General features: G+C 39.5%; 1 protein-coding gene across 4 annotated transcripts in view; it reads left to right on the top strand.

Annotated features, from left to right (window-relative positions):
* The first annotated feature begins 316 nt into the window (after positions 1 to 316).
* Positions 317 to 26,122, top strand: part of trim9 (tripartite motif containing 9) — a 29,888-nt gene continuing 4,082 nt past the window's right edge. The window contains exons 1-9 of one of the 4 annotated variants that reach the window (XM_049481604.1): positions 317 to 1,342; positions 17,276 to 17,371; positions 18,439 to 18,561; positions 20,290 to 20,400; positions 21,565 to 21,718; positions 21,851 to 21,996; positions 24,110 to 24,248; positions 24,994 to 25,032; positions 25,356 to 25,605. In XM_049481604.1, the coding sequence (XP_049337561.1) occupies positions 446 to 1,342; positions 17,276 to 17,371; positions 18,439 to 18,561; positions 20,290 to 20,400; positions 21,565 to 21,718; positions 21,851 to 21,996; positions 24,110 to 24,248; positions 24,994 to 25,032; positions 25,356 to 25,605 (1,955 nt within the window). In that variant the 5' untranslated portion in view covers positions 317 to 445. Of the gene's footprint in view, positions 1,343 to 17,275; positions 17,372 to 18,438; positions 18,562 to 20,289; positions 20,401 to 21,564; positions 21,719 to 21,850; positions 21,997 to 24,109; positions 24,249 to 24,993; positions 25,033 to 25,355; positions 25,660 to 26,122 lie in introns of all 4 variants that reach the window. The other 3 variants (XM_007248534.4, XM_049481603.1, XM_049481605.1) reach the window with 3 other exon arrangements.

A 26,122-nucleotide genomic window follows, 5' to 3' on the forward strand; every position in this document is an offset into this window, starting at 1 on the left:
AAAGATTTGGGACACAGCATCGGGAGTGCAGGGGCTGCAGAATACCTCCTCACCTAATTCGCTTTATGGTCACGTCTTGAGTCGTCGTGTCTTTTTTTAAGTGCTGTGTGATGTCTCGGTAGGAGTTTAGTTTTTTTGTCTGGACGCCGGCCACAGCTTGCTGCTTGCTGTTTGGCTAAGCCGTTGAATATGGCAGCTGCCTTGACCAATATCTGCTTACTGTGGGCTTTAGTTAGTGATGTAAAGCGCATCCTCCGCGGTCGGTGATTGGTCGAGGCTGTGGTCCCGCCCCTGCAGTATAAATCTCCCCTCCTCCGGGTCTGTGCGCTCATTCCGAGGAGAGGGGGCTGCGCGCGGACGGAGGGGAGATTTACAGCCGGGGTCTGTAGCGCTTGTTTTGTTTTTCTTTACATTCCCGGTTTTTTCCCACCGTTTTGGAGCCACTATGGAGGAGATGGAGGAAGAGCTGAAGTGTCCGGTGTGCGGCTCGTTTTTCCGCGAGCCCATCATCCTGCCCTGCTCGCACAATATCTGCTTGGCGTGCGCGCGGAACATCCTGGTGCAGACGCCGGACGCAGACTCGCCACAGAGCGCGCGCGCCTCCGGCTCCGCCGCGTCCGACTACGACTACCTGGACCTGGACAAGATGAGCCTGTACAGCGAGGCGGACAGCGGCTACGGCTCTTACGGTGGCTTCGCGAGCGCGCCCACCACGCCGTGCCCCAAGTCCCCGAACGGGGTGCGCGTCTTTCCGCCGGCCCCACCGCCCCCCCAGCAGTCCCAGCAGCAGCACCTGCTGCCCCCGCCGACCGCGTCCGGCGCGCCCCCTCCACCTCCCCACCCTCACCCTCATCCCACCGCCATGATGATGATGATGATCCCCCGAAACGCCTGCCTCACCTGCCCGCAGTGCCACCGCAGCCTGACGCTGGACGACCGCGGCCTGCGCGGCTTCCCCAAGAACCGCGTGCTGGAGGCGGTGGTGGAGCGCTACCAGCAGAGCAAGGCGGCGGCGCTGCGCTGCCAGCTGTGCGAGAAGACCCCGCGCGAGGCCACCGTGCTGTGCGAGCAGTGCGACGTCTTCTACTGCGACGCGTGCCGAGTGCGCTGCCACCCGCCCCGCGGCCCGCTCGCCAAGCACCGGCTCGTGCCACCCGCGCAGGGGCGCATCAGCCGCCGCGCGAGCCCGCGCAAGACCTCCACATGCACGGAGCACGAGCTGGAGAACCTCAGCATGTACTGTGTGCAGTGCAAGATGCCCGTGTGCTACCAGTGCCTGGAGGAGGGGAGGCACTCCGCGCACGAGGTCAAAGCGCTCGGGGCGATGTGGAAACTGCACAAGGTGAGGAGGGGAAGGAAAAGCTGTGTGCACTTGTGCGTGTGCGCAGAATAATGAGGAACACCTCCAATTAGGTCTACTATAAGCATATCTACAGGTTGTAATCTGTATGTTATCCTGGAAAATGTATTTTGTTCCAAAGATAACCAATGTTCGACCTTTTATGGGTAGCCAGACAGTTTTATTCATGAGTTCCATGTTGGAACCATATGTGGATATGAGTGATGGGACCAGAAACAGGGGTTCCATTTGTGTTGTACACTTCGTATGATGTCTAGTAGGATGTTAATAAAATTAATGTTCTAATGTAAATTTCAAAATGGGATAATCAAGATTGCATAATTTACATATAAGATAATATATTAGACTTTGTTGTCCCCAATGGGGACATTATCCTTGAAAAAAAAAATACACACAACACTCTATACAACATCACATATTTACATATCAGAAATATTGCATAAACCCTTGACCTTGCTACTATTTGCATATTTTACACATTCCCTCTGACCCAACACAGACTGTGCTACACAACCCTAGACCTTACTTATATTGCACATTTTATCAAACAAAACCATGAGCGGTATTGCACATTACCTATGCTTTTTACTTAAGAGCTTTATAGAAACTGGCACAAATGAATTCCTATATCTATTGAGCTGGCATCTTGGCATCCTGTACCTTCTGCCTGAGGGGAGGAGTTGGTATTCATGGTGAAGCACATGAGATGGATCAGCCACTATTTTCTAAACTGTCAGTGTGAATCTCAGTAGATAGATGTGCTTCTGTCAGAAATCTATAAAAACTCTTTTATTTGGCAGTGGTTTTCTTTACATGTTTAATTAACTGAAATTAACATGTAATAAACCATGTTTATTACAAAAGCTGCAGGCAGGTTTAAAGGGGGCTGTTTACAGATCACTTTTTTTCAAATAAAAAATAGAAGTTGTTATGTAACAACTAAAATCGTTGTTGGGAATAACTTGATGAATATCAAGATTTTTACAATATGGCCCAGCCTCACCTTCAAGATTTAAGTTGGTTGTTATGGTCCTTATTTGCAAAGCTCTACTGGGTAACAGCACATTCAGTGCTCATGCCCACTCGGAGCCTACCTAGACCACACTGCACCCATGCGAGTCCAACATTAGCGTGTTCCAGTATAGTCAGTCTGTGTCATTAGATAGTAAGAGTTAGAGTTAAGAGTGATTCACCAGCTTCAAATATGTAGCTAATAGTTGGTTTGCAGTCAGGAACTGTCTCAGGGGTCAATTAGAAAATCTGTCACCCTGCAGGTAGGTTAAGGATTGGTGATATCTTCTGATCAAGATAATAAAGATCTTCAGTAGCATCTGAATATTGGAGCCAAGCAGATAGATTTAAACACTCCATGCTGATAGATGTCCACTCCTGGGATAGAAGGAGGTCACTAACATTAATTTATCACAGCAGTAGATCTTTGGTTCTAACTTTTTCTAACTTGTACTCACTCCAGCTATGCCGAGCTGCAATGTTGCAATAAATTGAAAAATCCATGCCAAATCTGGTAGCCATATTGCTTCTGGCTGAGGAAACTTTTCGAATGCATTCTGTAAAGAACCATCTATGACTCAGCAGTGCACTAAAGCCATGTGGGAATGATTGGATTGAATTTAAATTAAATAGAAGTGTTGTTAGGAGTGTAACAGTGCAGACTGGAGGTGTCCTCAGATTGAAGAGAACCTCACTAAAGGCAAAATATTCTTGATTTTCTCCTTTTGGTTTTATCCTAGTGGTTTCCGGTTTTGGTCTTGGAGTATACCCTATCTGAAAGTTCATATTCAAAAAGTTTTAAAAGAGAATCAATATTTGGTGGATTAACCCTGGTTTTTAATCACAGTTTTCATGCATCTTGGCATGTTCCCCTCCAGCAGTCATGCACACTGCTTTCGTAAAACTTCATGCAACTCCTGGTGCAAAAATTCAATCAGTTCAGCTTGGTTTGATGGCTTGTGATCATCCATCTTCCTTTTGATTGTATTCCAGAGGTTTTTAAATTGGTAAAATCAAAGAAACTCATATATACCCTCATATGTACCCTATCTGCAAGTTTGGTCTGTAAGGCTATGTTCAGACTGTAGGCAAATCAAATCAGAAATGCTGAGATGACTGTCTGCACTATTTATGTGTAATTGATGAGATCAGATATGCCTGTCTGGATATAACATATCTGCATGGGTTGCTGTTGTAATGATGTTGGCATCAGTAAATAATCTTTGGCATTCTTCTTGGACCCGCACACTTACGTTACTCTGGATTTGATAAGGCTGTTGTTTATTGTGTTGTGAATGACCCGAAAAATAAATGTTAAAATGCAATCTGAGCATATAGAGCATCCACACCGAGTTACATCTGTACAAGTCTGATTGTAATTGCACAAACCCAAAAGTAATTGCGCAATCTAGATTTGCAGATTTGTAAGTAGATTTGGGCTGGCAGTCTGAACATAGCCTAACACCAACTTCTACTAACCAGCTAATCTCCAATAAATATGCCACTGTTAATACATTTGTTGTGCAGAAGCATTGTAAAAGTAGTGAAAACACAAAAATCTGCAGAGCAGGGGTACTTAAGCAAGAGCACTGAGAAGCACTAGCCATGTTTATCAGAGACTGGGCTATAGAAGGTAATTTGTCCCTGTCAGGTTCTGAAATAGGGGTTTCACTCACTGAGCAGAATTCCTCTACCCCATCAAGAACCCTGTCAAGACAACAGCTATGAGTCTGTGATTGTTGGTCAGTAATGTACTGCAGTGGGACTGCATTCAGAGTGTTGACCGTTTAATAAGTTGTGACAGGAATATGCCAGTGAAGAGCCAAGACGGCGGGAATGTTCATGTTAAAATTCAGAGCACGAGCGAAACGGAGCTCGCCGTGATTCAGACCCAATAAAACAGAGCGGATAGGGGGGAGAAAGCTGTTATCTGGGTGAACAAAACATCTCTGATCATTGCACTGTAGATGCTGTGATTGATGTAGAAGACTTAATTCAGAGAGCACACTTCAGAGTGTGAAGGAAGTGTTGCTTGGGCCCAATCCCATGTTACCCCGTGCCCTTATCACTTAGCCCCAATGTCCCGATTCTTGTTGGGATAGAGGGGGAGGTGTTATGGCTCCATTTAAATGGAGATTTTTTAGACGTGCATTCCAAAAAGAGGGTTATGAGAAATCACCAACAAGATGGCTGCTCAAGCGACCATAGAATGTAAAATGTTGATAAAAATTGCATTATTTTAGTTTAAAGTAGTTACAATGTAGTATGAAACTTTTCTTCATAAGAAGCAAAAACAGACACTAGGGAAGCTATCAAGTAGCTGACCTTAGCTTGTTATCACCAAGGAATTATGGGTAGAGGTAATGCTCTAAATAAAGTCCAGCATTAGTAAGGTTGCTGAAATTTACAGCTCCTTTGCTATGACAACAGACTAGCAGGTTCACCTACAGAGCATTGCTAGTAGCCTGCTAATGAAGCATTTTTCTTTATATTTATTTTTGATGATGTATCAAATTCTTGAGGAGTTGTCCCTTTTCTTGAGGGAATTCAACTACTTTTCCTTGTAACTTAGTTAAATGTAATGTTGGCACTGGAAAACAAAAAGAAGGGGTACAAATGAGAAATTAGATTGGGCCTAAGTGCTACTTGGTCACTCAGTAAGAGCTGTGTCAGAGATTTCTCTCGTGTACCAGTAGGCCTGCATTCTTTGTCCTGTAGTTGTTGTGTAGCTGTGAAAGTAGATCATTGCAAGGGGGTCGTTCTACCTGTTCCTCATGGGAGCTTGTTCTCCATGGTGATGGTAAAGGGATATGTGTATTTGTCGCCATGGTAACATTAAAGGGATGTGTGCTTTTGGCCGACAGTAGTAAAAAAAAGCCCTTCTGCTTTTCTGTGTTTGTATGTGTGAGTATGTGTGTGTGTGTGTGTGCATCTACTGATGCTGCACAGTATTGCATTATAAATCATTTATTCATCAGAATACTGCCCTTTGCAATATTAATGTTTAGAGCACACAGTTAAGAAGCACTGTGATTGCCATCATATCAAATCACAGTTACAGAAGAGTTTTTTCAAAGCTTTTTTTTTAGTTTAAATAAAGCAGACCGTTTAACCATGACATTGTAGAAATTATCAGTACTTAGAAACACTGACCATGTGGATGTATCATTAAATAGTGATCATTAATCACATTGAACTCATAGTTCAACTCATAAATACCAACTCATTGTTGGTATTTATAAAAATGTACCAATTTTTTATTTTGTTTGTTCTAACTTATAAGGAAGATATATACTTGAATCCTTACAGCAATGCTTCTAGGAAAAATCTAGTAAAAAGCCTTGTCTGGACAGTAAAGTCAGTTACTCCAACAAAAGCAGGATCTTAACTTTTTTTAAATACCCTTGTTCTACTAAGCTATAAATGAATGAGAAGCGGAAAAAGCATATTTTTATCCATATAGTGCATTTTAGTTCCACTAATCCTCCACCACTAATAAAAAATTGGCCAGTATATTTGCAGTACTTGTTCTAGTACTTAATCCTGAGACTTGCTTCTTAGACAATGCAAATGAATGGTTATTATGTTGTCTGACTTTCAGTGATAGTCTTACTGGGCTTGTGTTTGTGTCGTGTTGGAGAGGACTCTGGAATGTGCCCACAGATTTCTGTGCCACTCTCCTCCAGAAGTGTGTAGAAAATACACTGCAGTAACATTCCATTTGAGAGCAACTGGTGTTGCTATGCAAAGCAGAAAGCCTCTGCTTTATTGCAGTGGTGTGTGGCGTCTGGTACAAAAAAGGCCTGGGTTACTCTAATATGTATTGTTAGTATATAATGGCAGACATGTTAACCACTGCTGTAGTCATATTTTACCTATATATTGCTGACCTATTGTGTTCGTATCTGTGCCTCACACTCCTTTCTCTTCTATCTCCTACTTTCTCTGCCTCATTCTCTGTTTAGTCATTCTCTCAATCATCTTCATTAACACTCTTTCTCTGAAGGCTTCATCAGTGTGCAGTGTGTTTGTACATTTATGGATGAGAATGAAGAGAGGATATAGACACGGATCTCTGTATGTAGAGAGAAATGCCTATCTAAAGCTCTTTGATTGTGTGATGTTATTTTGAGAATGAGATGGCACAGCTGAAGAAACCCCACTCTCCATTGGGCAGATTAACGATGAGTGTGGGTGAGCGAGTGTGAGTGTGGGTGAGTGTGTGTATGTGTGTGTGTGCTCATGTGGGGTTGGCTCTTCACTCTCTTTTGCTCATAGTGTGTTAATGTGTGGGAGTTGAAGGGAACAGATTTAGAAGTGCGCAGTATTACCCACTCATGTAGGCAAACACGCACACACAACGTAATCTGACTGTATCTGTGTGTGTGTGTGTGTGTGTGTGTGAGAGTAATAGAGCTCCTGGCTATGACAGATGGGCCAGAGGGACCCACCCAGGAGGAAAGACTGGAGGCTCTTTCCTTTTGGTGTTCACACTGTGGTATGTGCGTGTTTGTGTTACCCAAATTCTGGTGTGTGTATGTATGTGTGTAGCATAGCTCAGTGTGTCATGTGTAGATGTCCTGGGAAATTCGGACCAAGAGTGACACACAAAGTCTGATGACACTGGAGTACACAGCTGTTACTGTGTGTCCGTTGGGTATCTTTTGTGTATACGTGAGTGTGCGAGTTTGTGTGTGTGTGTGTGTATGTGTGGGTTTCTCGTATCCTGTTATTCCTCAGGGGACAATGGGATCCTTTGTCCGTGGGGCCTGTTGTCGTGGGGATGTATCAGATTCCCATGGCCCCGTTAAGCGGGGGGCCAATATAAAGCTTCTGCTCATCTTCTGTAGCCCATAGGTCTGATTAGAGATTTCAGTGATATATTCACTGTCATCAGCCAACATTTATATTTGGTATTATTTCCAAACAATGAATCCCAATTTGGTCAATTGTTAAGTTTGTGTATGCTTAAAGCAACATAATGTTGCATGGTTTATTGTTAAATAACAGCCTCAAAATGTATTTGATTCACATAGTTTTAGGGAGAATAGTGCCTTTGATGTTGCTACTTCAGATGAGCCATGCAGGATACTGTACAGTGGAACATTGATGGAGTCATATTTCTGTAAAATTCTATAATTTATTGTCCTGCATCTGTCCACATGCTTCTTTTACTTTCTGTTTCTCTTAGATTGCAGAAAGTATAACCAAATATACCATAACAAAATAAAAGTCACTAATCCAAACAAACACAGACCATGTAAATATACTAGTCACTAATATAAGGATGCACTGAAATGTAACTTTTTGGCTAAAACCAAAAAACAAACCATTTAAAACATTTGGCAGAATACCAAAAATGTTTTTCCTTAATTTGTTTACTGTTGCATTAATAAAAAGTTTATAAATAGTTTATCAAAACATTTTTTTTTTTGAGAAAAAGCAATTCAACTACAATGGAACATATTTATTGAACACTGAATATCTGTAACATCCAAGCTGGTTATGCTTAATCACAGAAACAGTATAAATTATGTCTTTTCACTTATTTGGATAATTTCTGTTGTCAAATAATCAGTGCATTCCTACACTTATACATATGTGCTAGTAACAAAAATACTACAATCTAGATGCACTGTCTCACATTTGTGCATTTTATTTTTTTTACTGATACTAAATGTGATCTGATCTGATCTGTCTGTTTTGTCATCTTTTAAAATTGTGATGAATTTACAATGCAGGATCTCTCAGTTTAGCTAGACAACTTAAGCTCAGAGTCTGGCCTGTCAAATTAGAGAAGAGCTGAGGGACATTCCTTTTTGACATATCACCCTTTAGGATTATGTTATCTGCCCGGTTTTGTGAAATACCGGTAGCTCCATTGTTTTATTTTTTACTGGTTTATTTTTTTCCCTTGCTTTTTTTGTACTATGATTTTTCAAAATTTTGTAAAATTATGAAAAGTGATAGACGCACTTGCCTTTGACAAAATGGTCCAGATTATAAAAAATGGGACGCGGTGTGATTTATTCCAGTGGTTAGTGATGCCAGACAGTGACAGTTACTGATTGAAAGCTTTTAGCACTTTCATTCTGACCAGCCAGCAGCCAGATATCAAGTAGACTGTACCCTGATTTGTTATGTTGGAGGTATTTTTAACAGCAGTGAGTAAATCTATTGCACTAATAGACAAAAGAATGTGTTACTCAGTGGGGGGTCTGTGTTGCTTACAGTACACTTGTATGTGTTTGTGTATATAAGCTATGTGAATCTGATCTAGCCTTATGTGTGTTTGAGTGTGTTTGCTTTTTCTAGCTATACAGTAAAATTGATGAGGACTTTTCCTCTAGAGACTGAGTAATAATACTACTTCGTCTCACTCCTTAGACCATTGACATCCATAATTTCTAGCTCCATCTGAAAAGTCTTGTATAATCTATTTGTTTCCTTTATGTTTGAATCTTGTGTAGTTTTAATGTATTTAATTGAATACATTGTATTTGAATTAGCAGTGAAAGCATTATTAGTACTGTAAATGCCTTTTCCCTTTTTTTCCTGTTTTATGTTCTTCCTCACTCTTGGCTTAAAGGCTCCTGTTCTGCCATTGCTCTGACACAATGGAGCTCTGGCGTGTGGTTGACTTTTTCCCTGAAGGCAACAGTCTGTGGGCCTTTTTTTAAAGCACTGCTTGTCCTCCACTGGGCTTAACCTGAACCTAAAGCTCCACATTAGTGACAGCTCAGAGAATAACACGAGGCTATTGTCTGGCATTGATAAGTTCAGTTGTTACGCTATATGTGTATGTGTGTGTGTGTGTGTGTGTGTATTGATCCTAACCAATGACTGAACTAGTCAATACACTCTCTCTTGTACAGTCTCTCTACAAGTAGAAATGCATGCTAGGACTGTAAAACCCCCCCACAAAAATCAGTTTGTTACAATATTTACCTCTTTTTAGTAGTGCAGAAATCATGCATAAGTACTGTTTGTACCTCATTTAAAGGATTTCATGAGTACACATGTTGTACAAACTAGTTGTATTTTGTTTTTTTTCAGCTGTTATATAATGTTTAATAGTAAGCATGTGACATTGGTTGGGGTGAGAAACTCTCAGATGTAATTTTTCAAGCCCATTTACAACCTTGTTATCTTGAATCAGAATGAAACAAAATGAAAAAAATGAATGATTTTTCTTTTTCAGAGGGCTCTGATTTAATGGCACTGGTGGATTCTAATAGAACTTGCGTGTAGCTATACTTGTAGCTTGTTAGCTTTTAGCCTTTCCCCTGCTTACTTTCCTGTATTTGCCTTTTTTGAGTCACACTAGTTAAATAAAAAGATACTTTTCCTTTTGATGTGTATTTAACTTTAGGTTTTGTTAGTTTCAAGTAGTACAGTTTGTTCTCCAGGGAGTTACAGCTGAAGAAAAGAGATGGTAATTAGCTTATAGAGATTAGCTTTAAGTCCAGCATGAATCCCGCCCCCCCAGCCAATATGTCATTGTTTAGGAAACACTGTGTGCGTCTTCAGCTGTAATTCAGCTGTAATTCCCTAGAAAACAAATTGTTTGTGTTAAAACACTCACAGTGGTATTTTAACACTTAGCTAGCTATTGTGGGGTTAGCTACTTTAAATTAGCATAGCCTATTTTGATATGCAACTCTTTTCAGGAATTTAACCTTGTAGATTATGAAGATTAATTTAGATTAAATTATATTGACTATCATTATATATTATGATTGATTATAGCCTTCAAAAATCAATGCAGTTTAATTAATACCTTCAGGCCAGTAAATCATGATGCACTGATACATCCCTGATACATCCTGTTTCCCATCAGTTTCTCCTTTAATTGTGTGTTATTGTTGTCAAGGGCTGTGCTTAGACAGCCAGATACGAGCTCAGCACCCCCAATCCCCCACCTCCCTCATTCCCTAGCCTTCATCCTTTCATTCCAGCACTAACTGACTCGACTCCCTGGTCATCTCCTCCCTGCTGTTTTCACGGATTCTCCTCCTTTCCCGGGATCTTCTCTGGATCTCCTGGCCTGTTGTATATCTTTTGTGTCAGAGCGCATATTCAAGGTTAGCTGAGGACTGTTCAGAGCTGCTGTGGAATAATTAGGTCAGATATGAGAAGTCCCAGGTGCTGAACAGAGAAAGGCTAAAAGATGAGATAGGGAAGACAAAGGAGGAAAATAGCACACTTGACAGCAGGAGGGGAATGGCTAGAGAGCCGCTCTATCTCTTTCTGTCGCTTTTGTGATATCACTCCATCTCGTGGATCAGTGTGTTCTGTGACAGCGCTCTGCTGGGACAGTGCTCATCTGCAGGATCACTGCAGAGCCAGAAACAGCTTCCTCACTGCAAAGCTCAAGACACACACTCACACACACACACACACACACTTTTACAAGAGAGAGCTTTTTTTTTTTGGAGCTTCTCAGTGCCCTCTGCATCCATTTGCAAGGACCCGTACTGTATGTGAGTTTATTAGTTTAGTAGAAGTTTATTAATAATTCGTACAACTCTTAAACTCTTATGTGAGTTACGTGCAAAGCTTTTAGAGTTTGTCCAACAAAGTTCACATGTTCTTTAGGTGGCATAAATCTCAAGATTTGAAACAGATCTGTTTTATCACAGAGGTGTGAACGCGAAATCAGACAAAATACAGTTTTTATAATACAATGTATGTCAGCAACAGCTAACTTTATAATAAAGTGGGCTCATGTTGGCACTTTGAGAGTAAATGTTTATGTGTTTACAGAAATGCCTGTTAGAGCCATAAATAAGATTTAATATTTGTGTAATATTTGTAATATTTCATGAAAGAAAGTTTATTTGAAAAGGCAATGTAATATGGGACTTTTGATAGTGTGCAAAAATGAATGAATGAATGTCTTTTGGGTCATTGTGTAAAACAACGAAATTGAAGTGCAATTTCTTTAAAGTCTTCAAAGTTCTTAAAAAAAGATGCTCTTGAGCTTGTAGATTACTAGCTGAGTGAGTGAAGGATTTGAGAGCATGGATTCACAGTTTTTTGAATGTGCTTACCAAAACTGTAAAAAGAGGATGTTGGATTTAAATTTTTTTTATAAAGGCTTTTTTTGTTTTCATGCATCCATTACTTTTCTGAGTGCTTTCTAAATCCTGAATAACTCACCACAACATTGCCAGTTATAAGGAAAGACATAAAGAAAGCAAGATGAAATTTTAAAATGTTTTGTATTACTGTAAAATATACTATTTGTTTCGCTGTATGTATTTTAAAAAGGTATATGTACGTTACACGGATATGCCAAAAGTCATGGGACACGGTGTCCCATGATATTTGCTATGTCTCCTGAAGCTAAAGAACACTGCATTGACCCGCAGGATAAGTGTGGGGGGTCTCTTGCATTGAATGTGGTTGTGCTTACTGTCGTGCACAGACAATTTTAGTCACTTACTGCGCTGTCCACTGTGGGTGGTAATGTCTTCTATTACATATTTGCAGTTCACTAGTGATTCTGCAGATCAAAGGATCGTGAAATGACTGTGCAATTTTGGAAATTAAATGTCCCACCCATCTGGCATCAAGTATTAGACCTTTCTCAAACACTGATATTGACTGGCCATGAGGGTGCTGACCAGTGTTTTAAGTCATTTACAAGATAATACCTGACAACATATACATTTTGACAAGGGGAGCTGGTTAATTGTCAAGGCAGGGGCCAATTGTTGTTAAGACGTCTGCCTTAGCTACATACTGCTCAGTCTACCAAATTTGACATGTAGTGGTCATTTCTTTTACTAGACCATTTGTAATTAATGCTTGTTAAATGTAAAAAAAAAAGGAAAAAATAGCTTTTGATTTAACAGTGATGACACAATTTCATAAAGTAAAAAATCTGGGGTCAGATAGTAAAAGATTTGGTTTGATCTGAAGAGCACATTTCATAATTCATGCTTAAATAGCAGCATCCACAATTTTACAACTACGCCCAGAACCCTTTATGGCTCTCTTTTAAAAAACTTGCACACTTGGCTCTCTGACTCTAAACAGATTGGAGTTTTGTGATGGCCTCAGGCCTGCATATGCTGTTTTTATCAGTGCCAGACCAGTACAGTGTAGGGGTGGACAATGCTTAGCCAGACCTTTTACAGTTACAGTGCTTGCAGATTGTGTTGTGTTCATATGTATAACAGTTTTAGGACCTACAGTATAAGCATTAGTGATTTAGTTCCATTTCTGACGTTGTTTGAGATCCCTTACAAGACATTTCAGGCAAGTGTTGGATGATGTGTATTACCATTATATCTCGTTTTTTTTTTTTTTCGGGTTGGGTGGTAGACTTGTGGTAGTCTGAATGACAGATTGATAATGAAAGGACAGAACTGCAACCTTTACAAAGGACAGGGAGGGCACTCAAACCAATAACACAATGGGACAGCTGTGCTAACAAATCACATAAAGCATGGGGTAACAATGTGACAGTGGATAATGGAAGCTTGAGAAACCAGAGGTGCTCTGTGTAGGTTAAAAAAAATCAGTTTCAATTAATTTGAATAGAATACAATAGCCTGTTGTAGACTGTCTTAACATGTTTAAATTGTTAAGCTATAAAACTTTTAACAGTGTTGGTGTCAGTGTAGGACCAGGATTAGTTTTAGGAGAGTAGTGAGAGTTTATGTGTAGGTTTTGGTGGTGGATTAGGCAAAATCATGCATATTTTAATGAACTGAGTATTAGCTATTTTAAATCTAATCATCTGATAACACAGTGGACATTCAAAGTGTCAACACTAACAATATGAATATGAATATGATGGCTGACTGTGTTATTGAATATCTGCGTGTGTATTCAACAGAATTTTTCAGGTTATTATATATATTTTTTAGTTCTACTGATTCAATTTGATTTAGTATGAACATTTTCTTTATCCCATCTATACTCATGTGCCAAAATTCATGAGATAGCAGTAAATTATAAATTGATTATAACGTGTTATGTTCTGAACAAAGCAAAATTCTGGTCAGTGTGCTCATAGAAAAGCAATGTGAATGATCAAAATGATCAAGTGAAGCCTGTTAGTAGATGGCAGATTAATGGAACATTCCATTTTTGAAGGTGGGAGGGCAGTTATCATCAGTTTTTTTGTGCTTAATGAACACTCTGCCATGGTGCTGCATTACACTGTATGTGTATCTTTATCTCCCAATCCGTCACGTGCTGCAAGTCCCACCTGCCCAGAAACATCAATGGTCAACTAAGCATCAGGAAAGGGACAATCAGGAGGCTCACTATGTGTGTGTTCCTCTCGCCTTATTTCTCAGGTGTGCTCTCTCACCTCGCTCACTCTAAAAGATGATTTTGGGATATTGTACATAATTTGCAGGCATCAGGATGCCCCTATTAAGATGTGGGAAAATCCCTGAACGTCCGTGATAGGTGGGACCTCTGTAATGATCAGGACCGGTGGCATCTGGCTAGAATTGTCCACGCAAACAGACAAACAACTCTGGCAGAAATAAAATCTGCATTCAGTGCAAGATTTGGTCAGCCCAGCGTTTTTTTAGCTTGAGATATGGGGCACATAACTAGTTCCTGTCTCATGGATTTTAGCATGGATTTTCAGTGTCATTTTACAGACTGGTTTTGTTGAGATAAAATAAAGTTTTGAAATAGATATATTTTAATTTCTGCTGCACCAGCACTCAATATAAAATCAAATGCAACCTGTAGAATTTCAGAAATGTAACTCTTTACTTTTATAGGATGTACACAGATGCCTATATATTATAAATTCTTCTGGTTTCCATGAAATGTGTCAAATTAGATCAAAGGAAGTATTGGCCATAGCTTATTACATTCTAATTAGTGTTCTAAATGTTAATTTCCTCAATTTGGCAGTACTACACTGAAATGGTTTCACCCTTCGTGTTAAAGACTTTATGCATTTAGATTCTGTATGAAGCTATAAAAAAAATAACAGATGGCAACCTTTTGCTGTTTTTTGATGAAGTGAACTGATGTTAATGTCAGTGTAGATGCAGGTTGCTGCAAGCAGGGCACATTGTGATTGGTCAGGGTAAGATGCAAGAGCTTTGTTATTGGTTGAGCTTTTAGAGCCCAGGGCAGCAGGCACAGACTAATCATCTCTGACAGCTTCCTGTCATCCTCACGCTGGCTCTGTCACTCTCAGCAGAGAAGAAAAGGAGTGTAATTAAATGGGTCTAATCTGCCTGCAAGGAATTATTTATGCACAGCATGATCAGACACTTCACACACTTTCATAAACTGTACACCTACACAGAGAGCCCTCCCCCAGTGCCCCCCCACCCCCAAACACACACACACACACACACACACACACACACACACATACACAGAAAAAGTTAAACATAATGAGAGAAAAAAAAGTCCTCTTACAGTCCTCTTACAGTGGTGACAATTTTACTGATGTCAGCAACAACCAGCTATCATCACCTTTTCCTGCTCTCAGAATGCTGAGCTCAGGTAGAAACACTCTTTCTCTCTCTCTCTCACACACACACACACACACACACACACACATTTTATCTTTCCACAAGGATGATTAACCCTGACCATGGTGGCAAGTTGAGGTGCAGGCCAAGTCACAATGTTGGAGGATAAAAAGGTCATAAAAGCAAGTGTGTAATTTGATATTGATCTGATTTGATTGGATGGTAATGAACAGTAAACATTTTAGCACCTGCTGCAGTAGAGTAATATTCATCGTACAGAAGATTACAGAACACAGGCCTGCAGTGCTGAGGGAAAAAGCTTTGTGTAGCCTGCTGTGGTGAACAGAAGCCAGGTTAAATTGGTGAGATTGCATTCAGGCTCTTATTTTGTAGCATAGCGCGGTCATAATTGGGGGGTTAGCTATAAAAGAACACAGCTAGGCTTGCGGCCAATGCAGTGCCGTTCTGCTGTTTTTCTATTTTGGGATTTTGTTTCCTCGGAGCTCAAACAATGGAATTCTTTTTATTTTCAGCTATACTGCTGTGTATTAACAACAACCTGGTGATATGATATGTATCGTAATCCAGGGTTTATAATTCAGTGCTTTTTTTTTCATTGAAATTCATTGAAACTTGAACACCATCATATGGCCATACTTGGACATTTTCTGACACATTAAAATGCATGTACTGATTTGATGTGTTTGCTGTATCCACGCTGGTTACAATTGAATTGCATCATTAAAAACATTAGAGAGACTGGGAGACTAGCATGGGCTTCCTCTGAATCAAATGAAGTGGCAAATAATGCAGTAAAACAACTCAATTGTTTAGTTAAACATGCTCAGAGGAGAGTGCAAACTGCCAATTCCTTTCCAAAGGTTTTGGTTAGCATCGTGCTGATTATTGGGGGAGAGGGAGGGTCAGCAAACGCACCCAGTGAAGCTCACTGTTGGTTGTGGCATTGCCAGAGGTTCAAACACACAACCTCACTATTATAGAGTCAACACTTAGACAGTTGCTCCAGTCAGGAGTATCACTCAACAGTTTTCTACTGCAGCCAAACTGCATGATTTTGTGCGTGTGTGAGACTGTGTGAGTGAGTGTGTATCCACTTGTGAAAGACAATTTATGGGGAAATAACTCTTGCTGGTTGACGTAGCTTCCCACAGTCAGGAAATGTAGGGTCACCCAAGTGTCTTACTTAGTCTGTTTCCTGTTCAGTCACCCAGGGACTACTCTTATACATATTCACACAAAGCACACACACACACACACACACACACCAAGCCTTATACAAGTCTCTGTAGATTTGGAGGCATGCATACAAACACATACATAAGCTCATAAAAAGAAGTGTCACAAGCAGTGTTTCATTTGAGGAGGCATGCTAGGTGATAAATAAAAAAAGAATCATCCTCAGTTTTGCTCGCTGTGGGTGAATGTTTAATATACTGCTCTGGAAAAAAATAAGAAACCACTTTAAAATGATGAGTTTCTTTGATTTTACCAAATCGAAAACCCCTGGTATATAATCAAGAGAAAGATGGATGATCACAAGCCATCAAACCAAGCTGAACTGCTTGGATTTTTGCACCAGGTGTGGCATAAAGTTATCCAAAAGCAGTGTGTAAGGCTGGTGGAGGAGAACATGAAAAGATGCGTGAAAACTGTGATTAAAAATCAGGGTTATTCCATGAAATATTGATTTCTGAACTTTTAAAACTTTATAATTATGAACTTGTTTTCTTTGCATTATTTAAAGGGCTGGAAGATCTGCATCTTTTTCATTAATTTGACCATTTCTGATTTTCAGCATATATATTCTATAAATTACAACATTTTTATTTGGAATTTGTGAGAAATGTTGTCCGTAGTTTATGGACTAAAACAATAATGTTAATTTTACTCAAGTATATACCTATAAATAGCAAAATCAGAGAAACAGATACAGAAACTGAAGTGGTCTTATATTATTTTCCAGAGCTGTATATACTTTATCTATATAGGCAAACAAATAGGTATGAATTAGAGAATATACCACTGTGATCATTGTTTAAAATATGAGATGCTTGAAAGAGGTACTATATAAGAAGTCTGTATTAAAATAAACATTGTATTTAAACTATAAAATAATAAACAGGGTAAATAATTATTTCCCTGTGAAAGTACATGAGCCACCCCTTTGACTGTAGTTTTGTTTGACTACACTTTCCACAATGGAAAACTCTTTTATCATTCGATCAATGATCCCACTAATGAAGCTACTTCCTGTTGCTCTACTACAGCAGTGTAATGGCCTTACATGTCCAATGAAGCCTCGGCGCCAGGAACAGCAGGAGTGACCAGAATATTTAGACCTTTTGGCAGAGACAGATGTACAGTAGCTTATCTAACTTCTCCCTCTATCCCTCTCTATCTCTCTCTGTGTCTCCAGGGCCAGCTCTCTCAGGCACTCAACGTTTTGTCTGATCGAGCCACAGAGGCCAAAGAGTTCCTTGTTCAGCTCAGAAACATGGTGCAACACATACAGGTATGGTGTACACACCTTTTCACAAACACTCTCTCTCTCTCTCTCTCTCTCTCTCTCTCTCTCACACACACAATCAAATAATATATTGATTGTGATCAATTCCACAATTCCAAGAACTGGTGAATAAAAGGGGAAGTAAAAATAATTTAAAAATATTTTTCCTTACAATACTCTGGACACTGCATCTAATGAATACATTAGAGTATGAGTACATTCAGCCACTTAAAGTTGCTGACACAGATATGCAAATCACACTCCCACAGCCTTAGTGATTCCTATAGTACTGAAAAAAAGAACAGTACAGTCTGGAGCAGATAAATATTAATATGGTGTTGTAAAGCCCACCATCATTGCTCTCTGGGTTAGTGGAACTGAATACCCTGGAATTATGGTTCTCCATCCAGTATTTTTTTAGATTAGCTGGGATGTTGATCATCTTATATTCATACCTAACTAACACTCTTGCTGTTGAATGCAATCAAATACTCACAGCAATGCTCCAAAAGATATCCTTTTTAGACAGTAGAGACAGTTACTCCAACAAAAGCAGGATATTTTTTAACACTCTTGATTTCAGAAGAAACAATCATTGAGCGTGTGTCATAATACTTTAGTCCATACAGTGAATCTAAAAGAAAACCATAGTTCTGTTCAGAGAAGGAGGAATAAAATAGCCAGAATAAACAGTATTTAATAGGGATATCACTGTTCTTGCCATTTCTACATACACTGAATTAAAATGCTAAATGAGTAACACTTACTGTTTCAGTCTTTCTCTGTATTTTACTGTCTTGGGATTTACAAAAATTACAAGTTCATGGTAGTACACATTTTTTGCACTGTGCTTACACTATTATTATTATTATAATTTTCACATACATCCTTAACTGTAGCATGCTTTACCCTATAAGATTTTTACTTACATTTTTGAATTTTATATAAAAAGCAATTTAATCACATAATGTTAACCCCACATTAATTCCAAATCTGCTCATACATACATTTTCTCATACCTGTTAAGTTAAAGCCTTGCAGATCCGATGTACATATTTGTGTGTATTTCTCAGGAGAATGGTGTTGAATTTGAAGCATGCTTGGTGGCTCAGTGTGATGCACTGATTGAAGCTCTGAACCGCAGAAAAGCTCAGCTACTCACCAGAGTCAACAAAGAACACGAGCACAAACTCAAGGTAAATCTACACATACACTGGAATCAATATCCTGCAATACTACATAATTTACAGACTGGATACGTCCAATAAAGGTTATTAGTTAATTAAAGCAGCAGTTCTTAAGATTTTTTCATTTAATTTAAAAGCAGTAGTGTTCCTAAGTGGTGATGCTACGGTGCTAGAGCCACTGTAAACACAGAGATATTAGAACTGTAAACTTAATCTTCTTATGCTAATTACTCATCATTAAACCAAAGAACAACAGAATTAGAACTGAAGAGATCTGGCTAAATAAAAGGAAGCACAACGGGGTAATCACAAAAAATCACCAGATTCATACATTCTGAAAAGAGACTGCATCACAATGCATGTTTTAAAAGTACTTTTCCACATGCTCACTATCAGGTTAAACTACTATTAGAAAATGTCAGGTTGGTGATTTACTATTGCAGTCTCTGTGTGGCTCTGCCATCCAGTTACATTGTTTTATACTGAGTTGTGTGAGGCTGTGTCACACTGTGTCATGTTACACTGTGTTGCATTACATTGTGTTATAGTGTGTTGCATTGTGTTGTGCTATGCTGTATCACACTGTCATGTGACATTGTGTTATTTTGTGTTGTGCTGTTACAGTACATCATGTTACATTGTTTGTGTTGTGCTGTATCACACTGTCATGTTACATTGTTATACTGTGCTGCGTATTGCTGTGTCACACTGTTATTTTTTGTGCTATGTTATGATTTGTGCTGTGTTGTATTGCATCAGTTCATTGTGTTGTGATTTCTTATGCTCTCTTGTACTGTGTTTATCTTGTACTCTGTGTTGTGTTGACATGTTTCCCTCATTCTGTTAAAAGCTCTTGCTGTGCTGAGTTGTGTTGCATTGTGCTGTACAGCCTTGTGCCGTATGGTGTTGTACTGTTTCATGTTGTTTGCTGCGCTGTGTGCTGCATTTTGTACCGCTGTGCTGTGATTGTGGTGGTTCAGAATGCTCTGGTCTGCTGCTGCTTGGCACAACTCTATTCAGGCCTGCTCCTGCCTCTGGTCTCCATGGAGCCACAGACCTGTTGCTATGGATACTGAAATGTTAGGTCTCAAGAATTGTTTAGTGGCTAAAGTGAGAAGAAGCAGATACCCACGCATGCATACACACACACACACACACACACACACACACACATCGATTCTGTCTGTTTTAAATATCTCCTCAGCTTAATTCCAATCTGTATTCAGCCTCTTCCTGTAAATGCATGTTTTCTATCATTAATGTTGGATTATTAAAGAAAGGCGTCATTAGAAAATATTCAATATGTGTATTTTCAAAAGGAAGCAGCTAAGTGGTCTCACACACACACAAGGAAAAAACACACATACTGCTTGCTCATAGAGGATGCACGGAGCCTTTCCTGCTGTTGCCTAGCAACCCATCCTCAGCACCAGTGATGGTAGGGAGATTCTGATATTCAAGCCTTCAGGCAGAAACAAAGATTTATCTCTCTGATTGATCTAAAGTGCGAGTGAATGAGAGAGAAAGCATTAATTATTGTGCTCAGCATCACTTTCTAAAAGTGCTCAACTTCTCCCTCCCTCTAAATCTTTCTCACACCATCCCACTCTCTTCCCATTCTCTCTCTCTCTTTCTATCTCATTCTCTTTTTATTACTCCCTCTCTTGTCCTCCCTTTTTGTATCTTTGCCTTCTCTTCCCAATCTTTATTGCCTTGTCTCATCTCTCTCCCATACAGGTGGTGCGTGATCAGATCTCTCACTGTACGGTGAAGTTGAGGCAGACGACAGGTCTGATGGAGTACTGCCTGGAGGTCATCAAAGAGAACGACCCCAGCGGATTTCTGCAGGTAGCTTAGCCTAAGATGATGCAAGATTCTTAGACACAATATCCTGCAATAAAGATGTATTTAGCTGTATGTTGCAACATTCATTATATTTGTTTCACCAGTTATGTTTCTTTTTAAGTTTAGTCTACATAACATGCCAAAAGGGGCATAGGACAGCAGTATGTAAATTAAACATATCAACCTTGAATACTGCCACACCTGTTTACGATGTGAGGTTTTATCTTGTGAGCTTGTCAGAATAATTACATTATCACTTTATCGTACAATAAATGGACATGATTTTAATAATATTTAATAATCGAGAAATCTATTATCTACTGTTTATTTGTATGTTTGTTCACATAAATAACAGTGAATTATATTTTAATCAGTCATGTAATGGCCAATCAGTGCTTCAATAACTGACTTCATACACACAGTGTGGATGGCAGTAGGTAGAAGAAAAAGGAATATATTTCCCAAACTATGATTATTTACAATGTAGTTGTCTTTAAAATGGCTTAATTGCTTTGTTATGCTATTCTATTATTATGTCAGTGGCATTTAAATGGTCTTAAAATGACACTGTAAGTCATTACCACCCACAGTGGACAGCACAGTAGGCTGTAATGATTGTGACTGTATCTTTCTATAATTGCCTGTACGAACAGACAAGAAAATCTGCAAAGAAAAATTGCATCCATATTCATTTCAGGAGACCCCACTTGCATGTACTACAGTCAGTGTAGCATTCTTAGCTTCTGTGGGGCATGGCAAAAGTCATGGGACTCAATACTATTTCCTTGTCTCATTACCTTTGGCATATTGTTGATACAATGAATCAATGAATGTTACATAAGTGCCTGCACAAATTAGAAAGCGGAGTCTCCCGTATATCCCATGTTTTCCAATATCTCACCTCATGAGCCATTGCCATGAGCACACTGACCAGCATTCACCCTTGCTCACAAGATAAAACCTCTCAACTTACATAGGTGTGGGCATTCCCAAGACATGCCCTGAGATAACACTTCATGATTAATTTACATAGTGCTCTCCCATGACTTTTGGCATGTCTGTGTGCATAATTATAGCATGATTATAATCATGGGTGTCTGTCTCACCCAATAATCACAAAAGAATTAAACCTGCACTATCCTTGACCGTGTGTGTGTGTGCGTGCAGATCTCTGATGCACTGATTCGTAGAGTTCATATGACAGAGGGCCAGTGGGGTAAGGGCACTCTCACGCCCCGCATGACCAGCGACTTTGACCTGACCCTGGACAGCGGCCCACTGCTACAGACCATCCAGCAGCTTGACTTCGTTCAGATGAAGGGTACGGCTCAGTGTGTGTGTGTGTGTGTGTGTGTGTGTGTGTGTGCTGATATACAGTATATAAGTGTGTTGCTCTTTGTGTGAGTGAACTGATGTGTTTATGGCTGTATTTTGTCTCTGTGTGTGTGTGCAGTTCCTGCAGCTCCAATCTTGCAGCTGGAGGAGTGCTGTAGTCAGACCAACAGTGCCACCCTGTCCTGGAAGCAGCCTCCACTCTCCACCATCGCAGTGGACGGCTACATACTGGAGCTTGACGACGGGAATGGAGGACAGTTCAGAGTAAGTGTTTTACACACTAATACATACTGACATACACACATACACAAATGCATACACCATAGTTTAAAAGTTTTAAACCACCACTCAGTCTTTCTCTTGTTCTTTGTACTTGCATAGTATAGACTTTTAATTAATAGTGAGTGTGACATTTTACTTAAAACAACCAAATGCTAAACCAGAATGAAAAAAAGCAGTTGAGGATGTCAAGAACACAAAACTGAAAAACATAGAAAAATACATGAGAAATATAAACTACTCTGCGAGAAACTTCGAGTGTGATTGCAGTGCTGGCTGGTATCTGTGGTGGTTGTTATGGTGTTGCTAAGTGGTTACTAGGTGGTTGCTAAGGTGTTGCTAGGTGGTTGCTAAGGCGTTGCTATGGTGTCTATGGTGGTTGATATAGTGTTGCTAAGTAGATTATATATAGAGGATTCCAGGGACAACTGATGATAATTACAAGGGTTGGGGTTTGAAACAAAGGTCAAATGACAAAAAATAGCACATGTCTAAGGCTAATCTAATAATATATTTTTAAATAAATTGATAATTTTAATGACTAATTTCTAGGTTATTCTAAGGGGGAGTTTGTGTATATCCTTGATTAAAGTAAATTTTCCATAATCATGAAAAAATATATATTTCTCTTAATATTTTAATATATTCTTTATAAAATTATCTCCTATAACACTTACCTTGCACTTCAAGGTGTTATTACAACAAAACACGTCAGTGTTCATATGTAACCACACAGCCATTGCTATTTTCTCATGGCTCATGCTTCAAGTGCACGTGTATAGCAGTTGTTATGCAGCTCACTCTCTGAAGAAACTTATGCCTACCTTCCAAATCACACACGTCTATACTATACTTACTATTTTAAAGCAGCAGTGCTTAAAGTATTTCTTTTAAATTGAAAAACATAGTGTTTTTAAGCAGGCAGAGGGCAAAATATTGTAATAAACTGATGAATGTTTGTCATTCATTCATTCCTGCAAAGCCACATATATTAATTCTAAAAACAGGGTGTCTGGTAGGTCCCAGTGATTTATTTCTGGCTATATTAGCTTTTGCTGATTGCCTGAGCAACTGAGGTGCTGCTAATGGTGCTTATACAAGAGCTACCTTGAACATATGAGATATGAGAATGGCAAACTTAGAATTCATCTGCTCGTTCACACATCGTTAAACCAAAAAACACAAAATTAGAATGCACTAATTAGAATTAGAGATGCCAAGATAAAAGAGAGAATAACAGATTCCTAGCTAAATTCACCAGACTCATTCACTCTGAAAAGAGACTGCACCAAAATGCGTGTTTTAATAGTACTTTTAAAGGTACTCTATGCAATTGCACATTCTCACCAAAACACTTTGTGACCATCTCTTTAAAGTATGTTCTTCAAATGGGGATGTCATTTTAAACACTCTTTAGTGTAGTACTTTGTGGTTTGGAACACAACCCCCATTGAGGCATAACTATCCTCGCATGCTTTGCAAATCATCATATTTCTGTAATCGATAATGATGTCAACGCTTCTCCCCAACTACCACAAAGACTAAAACAGAAAACAGGGCAGACAGTAATAATACACAGTAATTTTCTACTTAAATAACCTTTTGGCCTCAAGATTTGATCATCTTTTATATTTATCTTCCTACGCAGTGTAATGATAGCGTACAAAATACAATCAATGTTTTCACCCCTTGCATATACATGTTAATGTAAATAGCATAAATTGGTTTAGGTTCACAGTCTTTCCCTGTGATATAATAAATGTTTGATCTTCTTTACAGCAGCTTGCTATTTATACACTTTTTAGTAGGCTGCTACACACAGACATGCTCTCTCTAAACAGGCCAGGCTCTTTTTTAAGCCTCACAGGTTCTTGTGTTCTGATTTCTGCTCCAATTTCCGAAGTCTGACTGATGAACCCTGAGCTCTGTTCTGATCACTGAAGCCATTTCTGTAGATCTAACAGAGTTCATTAAGCCTTAAACTAAAATGAAATAAATAAAGAGTGTGAGTCTATGTATATATGTTAATAGTGTAAAGCCCTTGGGAAATAATGTATGCATAGGGAAACATGCACATTCACAATAGTGTTCTCCACAGGAAGTGTATGTTGGCATAGAGACGATCTGCACGGTGGATGGACTTCACTTCAACAGCACATATAAATCCCGCGTTAAAGCCTTTAACTCCAGTGGCGTGGGGCAGTACAGCAAGACCCTGGTCATGCAGACGTCTGAGAGTAAGTTAATGAAACTGCTTCTGCACACAGACACACACATACACACACACCTGATCACTTTGCCATTAGATATGCTTGGCTCTGGTTAAGTAGGGAAGCTGGATGGTGTTCAGAATGTAGCAGCTAAACTATAAAACAATGTGAAACAAGACATTTAATATTAACCTCAGTTTTAAAGCACAACAAAAGCTTTTGTCTTATGCTAATGCTAATGCTTTGGTTGTAGACTGTATCATTTAAAATAGAGTTTACTTTTTGCTAAAAAAAAAAGTTTTGAAGCCTTTATTAAGGGGATACTTTGCTCAAAATTGCTATAAATGAATGAAAGCTAGTGGGGGCCTGCTAAAAATATGCAAACAAGCACATGGTCCCTGATAGCTCGCATTCATTGTTAGCCATGTTAGCATTTTTGGGAAAAGTAGTCCTTGTACTGTTTGGATTTGTATAAAACTTGAGAAAATATCCATGTACAGTAAAACAAGGTGTTTTATTTCAGAATTTAATGCTAAACGATTGTGAAATATCATGGTTATAAAGGCTTATAAAGGTTTTTTGTGTGAAATGAGCAAATCCAGCTTCCCAAACCAACTGCTTTACCTCTCTCTCTCTCATCAACCCTCCTTTCTATCACTTTACCCGTTTTTTTTTCTTTCTTTCTTGCGCTCCACCCTTTTTCAACTCCCCCTCTCCTCTCCTCCCCTCCCTCCCCCTCTTTCTTTCTGTCTCTCTCTCTCTCTCATCTCAGCCGGACTCCCCCCATGTGATATTAAATCTCTAGTTACAGGTATGGATGGCTTAAACATTCTTAAACACACTAATCTTCCTCCACCTCCTCCTCTTCCTCCACTTCCTCCTCATCATTGTATTAACACTGTTCACACCTTTCTGCTTCTGTCTTTTTCAGTTGCTAATGTGTGTGTGAGTGTGTGTAAATGTGGTCCATATGTTTGTATGCATGTGTGTTTGTACTGGACAGTCTCAGTCATTAACACTTGTCTTCAACCCCACAATGAGTCATACAGTATATCCAGTATATATAAATAGTGCTCAGTGGGCAATACATCACGTGTGTATTTCTCCCTGTGTGTGTATGTGCCCTTTCTACAGTTGCCTGGTTCACCTTTGACCCTGCGTCGGCCCACCCCGACATCATACTGTCTAACGATAACCTGACCGTCACATGTAACAGCTATGACGACCGTGTCGTCATGGGCAACACAGCCTTCTCCCGTGGTGTGCACTACTGGGAGATAACCATTGATCGCTACGACAACCACCCGGATCCTGCGTTTGGCATCGCCCGGGGGGACGTGCTGAAGGATGTGATGCTGGGCAAGGACGACAAAGCCTGGGCCATGTACGTGGACAACAACCGCTCCTGGTTCATGCACAACAACTCCCACACCAACCGGTATGAATGGGTGTACAAGCATGTGTGTTTTTGTGTGTGTTTTTGTGTGTGTGTGTGTATGCATGTGTGTGTGACTGAGCATGCACAGATGTGTCAGTGCAGCATATGCAGGTCTCGTTATGTGTCTTGTCTTGTATGCGTGATTGAGCTTGTGATATCTGTGGCTTGGTGTCAAAGAATGGCAAAACAACACATTTACAAATGTTATTAATAAACACAATTCAATTTATTTAGTAAAGGTATATTTGGTATTTATTAAACACCTTTATGTAAACTACTAATAAAAACTACCAAAACTACCTGAAAACAACGTAAATCCTACGTAACTTCTACATAATGTAAAGACTACATGACTTCTATCTTAAATTTTCTGAATTCACTCTTTTTTTAAGCAGCCTTTGTAATAAAGCCTTTTGTCTTTTTTTGTCTATGTTACAGTAATTTTACCTCAGAAACCTTCCGA

Source organism: Astyanax mexicanus, chromosome 7 (genome assembly GCF_023375975.1).
Source record: "Astyanax mexicanus isolate ESR-SI-001 chromosome 7, AstMex3_surface, whole genome shotgun sequence".
Taxonomy (NCBI): domain Eukaryota; kingdom Metazoa; phylum Chordata; class Actinopteri; order Characiformes; family Acestrorhamphidae; genus Astyanax; species Astyanax mexicanus.